At 65.4% G+C, this 8,280-nt stretch overlaps 1 protein-coding gene across 1 annotated transcript in view; it reads left to right on the top strand.

Annotated features, from left to right (window-relative positions):
• The window catches only part of RSPH14 (radial spoke head 14 homolog), a 36,645-nt gene extending 30,471 nt beyond the window's left edge, over positions 1–6,174 (top strand). The window contains exons 4-6 of the mRNA XM_036422967.2: positions 3,863–4,088; positions 5,133–5,269; positions 5,897–6,174. Coding sequence (XP_036278860.1) covers positions 3,863–4,088; positions 5,133–5,269; positions 5,897–6,135 — 602 coding nt within the window. The 3' untranslated portion in view covers positions 6,136–6,174. The remainder of the gene's footprint in view (positions 1–3,862; positions 4,089–5,132; positions 5,270–5,896) is intronic.
• The last annotated feature ends 2,106 nt before the right edge of the window (positions 6,175–8,280 follow it).

Genomic DNA, 8,280 nt, shown 5'->3' with positions numbered 1-8,280 from the left:
GGAGCCAGCCCCGGCAGGGCCCCAGTGCCGCCTTTGGGATGGAGGCGTGTGGAAGGCATGAGATGCTCAGCAGAATGCATCTGAGAGCAGTCTGCCCAGGTCTGCCTTCCGTTCAGAGAGCCCAGCTGTGGGGCTCTGCGCCCCTCACCCCTCACTCCTGTGTGTCCCTCCTAGAGCATCGCGGGTGAGGCGCAGGCACTCCCAGCCAACGCTGACCCCGTCGCTTTACACCCTCATGGTCATATCACAAGGAGCACCCCTCGCGTGGGCGTGGGAGCACTGGCGCTGACCGCTGGCAGAGGTAGATGGGGTGTTGGCCCCACCCCAGATCTGTGGTCAGGAGACAGAGGCGGGGATCTGGCTCTGCCCGCCGGACACCATGGCCCCAGCAGCATCCCGTGACCTCTCTGGTGCGAGTCCTCTGCTGTGAAATGGAGACCATGGCATTACCCACCTGTGACGGGGCCGCCTAGCCTGTCAGGGACGGGACAGAGGTTGGCGATGGGCACCCAGAGGTGGACCTAGGCCGGGCACAGTGCCGGCTGGGGGGATGCGGCTAGCCATCCAGGGCGCCTCTGTGCGTGTCCTCCCCGGCACGGCACCAGGCTGGGTTAGGCTGGCCCCTGCGTGCCCGCCCGTCCTGTGGACCACACGGAGGCCAGCCGCGGTGCCAACAGAAAGGCGGTGCCACAGGTCCTGCCTCGGGTGCCTCCGAGGGGACGGGGCCGGACGGGAAGCTCAGGCCCGGCTTTGCGGCCATGCCCTGTGCGCCCTCGGGCGATGGACCCGGCGGAGCCTCCGTTTTCTATCCAAAGGGGACACCCTAGAGCCGTGGTCGGCAAACCGCGGCTCTCGAGCCACATGCGGCTCTCGGGCCCCTTGAGTGTGGCTCTTCCACAAAATACCACTGCCCGGGCGAGTCTATGTTGAAGAAGTGGCGTTAGAAGAAGTTTCGGTTTAAAAAATGTGGCTCTCATTGGAAATTCCAATCGTTGTGCTGTTGATATTTGGCTCCGCGGACTCAGGAGTCTGCCGACCACTGCCCTAGAGCCGTGGTTCTCAACCTTTGTAATTCTGTGGCCCTTTAGTACAGTCCCTCGTATTCTGGCGACCCCCAACCATAACATCGTTTTCGTTGCTACATCACAACTGTAATGCTGCCGCCGTGGATGAACCGTGACGTAACTATCAGTGTTCTTGGGCTCCACGGCAGCGGTTCTCGCCCCTGTGGGTCCTGTAAGGCCCCCGGAGCTGGCGTCAGCCCCTCCCCCAGGAAGTGCCCAAAGCACAGCCCACGTGGGGGTCCCCCTGTGGACACGGTGACCCTCAGTCCCCGCCGAGCTTTCTGGCTCATCAGCTGCTGCAATCGCCCAGCCACTCGGAATCAGGGCCTCCCCGTACTCTGGTGGCTCCTGCCTTCACCCTTCAGCCCCCCGAGGCCCAGGTCCCCTTCGGGCCCCGGGGACCCTGGCGTCCCTCACCTCCACACGTGGCGACCTGTGCTGTGAGGACCGGTCCCCGCTGACGCGCCCCCTAGTGTCCGCACCCCGCCAGGCTCCGGCGGTGGTGGCTTGGTGCCTCTGGGCCTCTGAGATGGCCCCTTGCTGGCTGACCTGGCTGTGAGCCCCTCCTGTCCTGCCCCCTACCCCCTACCCCCTACCCCGGGCTGGCCAACTCTCAGGCTGCGAGGGGCCGGCTGGGCCCCTCCGGTGCGTCTCCTCGGGGTCTGTGCGCCCCCCACGCACCCCCTCGCTCGCCGCCGCCGATCTGGGTTAGTTATAAATAACCGGGCCCCGGCGCTCCTTTTAGCTGAGAAGCAGCAAAGTGAGCGAGCAGCGAGGCGCACCCGGCACGCGTTTTATTTTTAATTTCCTCCCTCCGCCTCAAAACAAGCCGGCCCCCGTGCCCGGCACTCTGCGGGCGGAGGCCGGGAAAGGAGGCCCGGGAGCCGAGGGCCCGGCCGCCCCACCCAGCCGCTGTGTGGCCCTGGGCACCCCAGGTGCCTCTCTGGGCCTCGGTTCCCTCACCTGGTGGTGGTGACCGCCCAGACCACTGCCTTATGTATTTATTTAAGCCCTCCCCCGAGGACATTGTCCCTCTGATTTTGAGAGAGAGGGAGAGACAGAGAGAAACGTCGATGGGTTGCCTCCTGCAGGTGCCCTGACCAGGGCCTGGGCCGGGGAGGAGCCTGCAACCAAGGTCCGCGCCCTTAACCGGAATCGAACCCGGGACCCTTCTGTTTGCAGGCCGATCTTCCATCCACGGAGCCGAATAGGCCAGGGCCAATATCGCGACTTTCTGACTTCGACCCGCCTCCCCACAAGCTGCTTCGCGGCCCCCCCCCCCCCGCCCTCCCGTGGCTCCGCAGCAGCCCCTGTCCCTGGTTTCCCTAGAGGGCCAGTCCCTACAGCCGGGAGGCCACAAGGAAGCCCTGACTGGATGGTGATGCCCACATTCCTCCCGCCCCCCACTCCTGCCCGGGCCTCGCTCACTCGCTCAGGTGCCAGCCGGGACCCTCTCCCTCATCAGCCAGCGGACGCCTTCCTGGGGAGTGGCATGGGCACCCCCACGGTGAGCTGGGCCGAGAGGGACCCAGGCCTGGGGCAGGGGAAGCACAGCGGGAGCAGGGGGCGTTGGGGGCGTTGGACAGGGGTCTGTCCGAGAGGCGCTCGTGGGGCAGGGCGTCTGCCTTTGTATCTCTCCCCTCCCCCGCCCACCCCCGCAGGATCTTGCTTGCGGCTGGGACCCCGGGTGGGTGGGATTCGGAGACAGTCCCTTGCACAGAGCCCGTTCCCACCTGCTGCCCCATTGGCATCGCGCAACCCCGACCAGGCGGGCAGTGAGGAGGCCGGGCTCAGAGAGGCCGAGCGCCTTGTCCGGGGTCACACAGCGGGCACACCGAGGAGCCCAACGTAGGCTGTTTTTGAAATGGTGCTCGGTGCACTTTAAGCCGTTAGGAAACCGCTCTTCCTGGCGTGGTGACCCGAGAGCAAATGGCTGCTCCTCCCCCGCCCCAGCTGGAAGCCGGCCGGAGGCCCCCCGGCGGGCGCTGCTGGCTCTGCCGGCCGCTGAAGGCCTCTCGCCCCTCTCACCCCGGGGCTGCCATGTGATGCCCTTTGAGAGCCCGAGGAGGAAAAGACGGGGGTGATGGCTTCAAAGAGGGAACCCCGGCGCTAATTGGCACTCGGAGACCTTTAGGCTAATGAACCTGTTTACTCGTCTCTGGAGTAAATTAGACGCGTAGCTGGGAGGCGGGTGAGGTGCTTGCCCGGAGCCCCTGTGGGGCCGCCCCTGTGGGGCCGCGGGTGAGCTGGTGTGGAGGCAGGGCACAGTGGGCTGCAGGGCACGGTGACGGCCACACCTGCGCCATGGGGCAGGGCTGTGCCCCCTGGTGGCATCCCGCTTACTGCCCTGTGTGTGTGTGCTGCTCTGGGCACAGGGGAGCTGGGCCCGAGGGTGCCACCAGGCCCGGCCTGGGTTCTCCTCCTCGGCAGCCTCGGCAGACATGCCCCAGGAGGGACTTCCCCAGCGCAGTGCCCGGCCATGACACCCGGGGCCCCTCCGTGGGACCCTTTAGCACCCCTTGGCTGAGTGCTCACCTATGAACCAGGAGGTCGGGCGCCGTTCCCAGTGTGGAGTGTGCAGGAGGCAGCCGGTCCATGATTCTCACTCCTCGTTGCTCTCTGTCTCTGTCTCTCACTCCCCTTCTTTCTCTAAAACCAATAAAAAGAGCGAAGCCCCCAGTCATAGGCCACCAAAGGCTGGTACTGTCCTGGGTGTTCGGGGACCCGCCCCTGCCTGTCACCCCGCGTGGCCCCGCGTGGGGGGCACGGCGCCCCTCAGTGTGATCTCCATCCTGCAGGGGCCAAGGGCATCGTCTACAGCGGCCTGATCCCCTCGCTGGTGCGCAAGCTGCACCGGGAGGAGGACAGCATCCAGGCGATCCTGCTGGACACGCTGGCCGCCTGCCTGCAGGAGGACGCCACCGAGGCGCTCAACAGCCGTGTGGTGCCCTTTCTCAAGGAGAAGCTGCTCAGCCCCAACGACACCATCCGCTGCAAGGCCGCCCGCACGCTCATCGCCGTCAGGTGAGGCCAGCCGGGCGGACAGGAGGGAGCGGGCAGGACAGGAGGGAGCAGGTGGGCAGGTGGCAGCCCTGGCTGGCCTCACAGCGGGTTCAGGAGCTCTGTGCCACCCCCTCCCCTGGGAGACAAGCAGCACATCAGTGGGGAGATGTCCTGGTGTTGCAGCATTGAGGGAGGAGTGCTTCTGGCAGAGCGGTCAGGGGCAGGGTGCTGCTCCCCATCTCACAGCACTCAGTACCTCCCCATGGAGGCCAGTGGGCGAGCTCTCCGGAGTCCACCACGTTCATCTTCACAGCATCCTGTGATGCCAGGGTTGAAAGTGACCAAAAAGCCCGGCCGGCATGGCTCAGGGTTTGAGCGTGGACCTGGGAACCAGGAGGTCACGGTTCCATTCCCGGTCAGGGCACAGGCCCGGGCTGTGGGCTCCATCCCCAGCAGGGACATGCAGGAGGCCGCCGATCCGTGGTTCTCTCTCGTCATGGATGTTTCTCTCTCTCCTCCCTTCTTCTTGGAAATGAATAAAAACACATATTTTAAAAAGTGACCTGAGGCGGCTGCTGTTTTCGCAGCTTCGGTCCTGGCAGCCGGGCGTCTTACAGAGACAGGAGGAGTCTCCCTGTGATTCCTTAGAGCAGTGGTTGGCAAACTCAAGCCACATGCACCACGGCCTGGGCGAGTCTATGTTGAAGAAGTGGCGTTCGAAGTTTAAATTTAAAAGACGTGGCTCTCCGGAGAAATGTCAGGTGCGGTGCTGTTGGCGTTTGGCTCTGTGGACCAACGAGTTTGCCGACCACGGCCTTAGGGCAAGGCTCCGTCGCCCCTGGCTCCGGGTGGCCTCACCTGTAGCGGCCCCTGGCCGGGCGCCCCCATGGTCCGGGCGTGGGACTGAGGCTCAGCTTCCCGTCCACTGTCCCTTGGCCACCGGGGCCCGGGCCTGACCTCAGGGATGGTCCGAGCACAAGTCCTGCCTCTGGTGTCCCTGTGGCAGGTCCCAGCCCTGCTCCCAGGCTCCGCCCAGCAGACCCTGACGCTCCCCTCTCTGCCCAGCATCCCCCTGGAGGGCAAGAAGCAGATGTGGCGGTATGACGTCATCCCCCTCCTGGTGCACCTGCTGCAGGACTCGGTGGAGGAGGTGAAGGCCAACGCCGCCGGCGCCCTCATGTACGCCACCGTGACCACGGAAGGTGAGGGCCGGCTGGGGCCCAGGGGGCGGGAGGGGGCCGGGGTGTTGGGGTCACCACAGCCTGCCAGCGTGTTGGCTACCCGCCCAGCTTTTAAGTTTTATTTCAGAAAGAAATGGAGAGGGAGAGAGGGAGAGAGGGAGAGAGGGAGAGAGGGAGAGAGGGAGAGAGGGAGGGAGGGAGGGAGAGAGAGAGGGAGGGAGAGAAACACCAGTGATGAGTCATTGATCGGCTGCCTCCTGCACGCCCCTTACTGGGGATCGAGCCCACAACTAGGAACTGGCGATCTCTTGGTTCCTAGGTCGACGCTCAACCACTGAGCCCCACCCAGCAGGGCTGGATGTTGTTAGGAGGCCCTTGTGTTGCCTTGTAAGGGTGGGGTTGAGGGGCAGCTGCCAGGATGGAAGGGGAGAAGCCAGTTAGGGGGCTGGAGGGGCAGCAGAGGACGGGGCCAGACTGGGCTGGAGGCGGAGGGGGTGCAGGGGCCTGCGCGGGGGTGGATGAGGGAGCTCCGGCAGTAGCAGGTGGCACCTCCCTTAGGACAGCAGGCCGAGGCTGGGGGAGGCCTGGGGGGGAGGAGAGGAGGTGGGCAGAGGCCCCCGCCGAACGCCTGGTGCTGGTCGCCCGCAGGCAAGTACGCGGCCCTGGACGCGGAGGCCATCCAGCCGCTGCTGGGCCTGCTGCTCTCGCCCCTGCAGAAGGCCCGCCTGAACGCCATCAAGGCCCTCACCATGCTGGCCGAGGCCCCCGAGGGCCGCAGGATGCTGAAGGCCAACGTGCACAACTTCCGGGCCCTGGAGAGGGACCCCAGCGAGGCCGTGCAGCGGGCCGCCCGGGTGGCCATCAAGGTCATCGAGTGGAAGCCCTGAGCCTCCCGCGGCCGGACCTGAGTAAATGGCCGCATCGTCGTCTCCCGGGTCTGCCTGTCGTTTATGTTCACGGAGCCTGGTCATCCTTGCCCTACTCCCCTTCCCGCCTCTCTCCGGCCCAGGCCAGCGTGCAGGAGGCCTAGGAGGCAGCGCAGGCTGAACCCAGGGCCCAGGGCCAGGGGGAGGCAGCGCTGCTCGCCCAGCGGCCACGCTCCCCGTGGGACAGGGCGCCCCTGGCTCCTGGGTGCCCATGCCCGGGTCCACACCAGCCGAGCCAGCTTTCCCGAGGGAGCGCCCGGCTGTCCTCGGCGACCGGGCCCCTTCCCCAGAGGAAACAGATCCTGTCCCTGGGACTAGAGGACCAGCCTGAACAGGTCCAAGAGGGCGGATTTGCGTGCTAAAAAAAAATAAATAATAAATTTAAAAAAAGTTGACTTCAGAGAGGGAGGGAGAGAACCATCAATGATGAGAATCATGCATGGCTGCCTCCTGCACTCCCTACTGAGGATCGAGTCTGCAACCTGGGCCTGTGCCCTGACCGGAAGTGAACTGTGACCCCTGCTTCTTAGGTCTACACTCAACCATTGAGCCACTGAGCCCAGCTGGGTCAGGTGAAAGCTCATTCCCAAGAAAAGGTGCCGTGAGGGGAGACCTGTTTAGGGAAACAGGAGTGCCGGCCAGGGCTCCTGTTCCTCATGCTCCATCTGGCCTCAGCCACAGCCTCCCCAGGGATTTCTCCCCCCTCCCCCAAGGGCGCTGCCTCCCGCTGCCAGGACCCGTGCTCTGGGGACAGACAGGTGCCCTGGCCCAGCCGTGGAGCTGCCCCTCCCGAGGCCGGCTCTGCCCGGTGGAGTCCTCTGGGGTTGAGGGTTCCGGTGTTTCTCACAGCTGTCCTCTAGGCCCGTCTTCTCCCTCCACCCACCCAGGTCGCCGGCCGGACCTGGGCCTCCTCTCCTAGGCCCCTGCTCGGCTGGCCTGCCTGCTCCTCCCCAGGCTGCTCCTGCTGCCACCCCTCACCGGCCTCCTCCTCCGGTTCTGGGAGGCCCTCACTGACCTGAGGTGAGGCGGGTGCCCAGCGGGGCGCTCCTGAGCGTACAGTGCGGGGAGGGCCAGCGAGGCCTGGGTGTCGGCATTCTGCTCCAGGCCTCACCCCACTCCCTACGAGGGTCCCTTGCTGAGCCCCGGTGTCCTCCTGTGCAATGTGGCTAATCCTCCTTTCCCACAGGGTGCTTCTGCGGCTGTGTCCTGTCCTCGCCCAGGTGGGCAGCACAGGCACGAGCAGCGCTGGCAGCCGTTTAGGTGGCAGGGGCCTGGCTGCAGGCCTTCTGTGACCCTCCGTCCACTGGTGTCCCCCAGGCCACGTGCTCTGCTCATGCTGTTCTCTTGCAGCATCTGGCCTATCGCAGGAACTCAAAAATGGCAGCTCAAGAATTAAAGGAGGGCTCAGTGGATAGAGCTTTGGCCGGCAGACGGAAGGGTCCTGGGTTTGATTCTGGTCAGGGCACCTGCCGGGTTGCGGGCTCGATCCCCAGGAGGGAGTGCGCAGAAGGCAGCCGACCCATGGCTCTGTCATCCGTGATGTTTCCCTCCTTCCCTCTCGGGAACCAATAAAAAATGAGACTGAGCCTGGGGACCAGCAGCTGCCTCTGGTGCCCCTCGGGGTGTGATGGCGGCGTCTCCCCAATCACTTCAAGCTCTGCTGCCCCTAAAGGCGCAAACCCTTTACTCAGGTCTGAGGATGAGGAGGGGGCCTGCAGGCTCGCCGCCAGGAGGGCCTGTGTCACCGCTCAAGGGGCTCTCCCCTGGACCCAACCCCAACAACATCCCAAGGGCGGCAGCTGGGAGGGGCTGGGCAGGGCCTGGCAAGGATGGCACCGCAGCTCAGCAGGTGCGGAGGGGGAGGGGAACCTGTTTGCTGGGATGGAGGCTGCCTCAGCCCCTCCCTGGCCCAGCAGGAGCCCACATTCCCATCCACAGGCAGATGCGCTCCAGCAGGACTGCGTGGTCATCCATGGGTACACCTGTGGCAGGAGCCCAGCATGGGGGTGCTCACACCACACAGCGCGGGGGTGCTCACACCACACAGCGTGGGGGTGCTCACACCACACAGCATGGGGGTGCTCACACCACACAGCGCGGGGGGGG

This window comes from Pipistrellus kuhlii, unplaced genomic scaffold (genome assembly GCF_014108245.1).
Source record: "Pipistrellus kuhlii isolate mPipKuh1 unplaced genomic scaffold, mPipKuh1.p scaffold_m20_p_74, whole genome shotgun sequence".
Classification (NCBI taxonomy): domain Eukaryota; kingdom Metazoa; phylum Chordata; class Mammalia; order Chiroptera; family Vespertilionidae; genus Pipistrellus; species Pipistrellus kuhlii.
The sequence above is the reverse complement of the archived record's forward strand: the minus strand, read 5'-3'. Positions and strand labels throughout refer to the sequence as shown.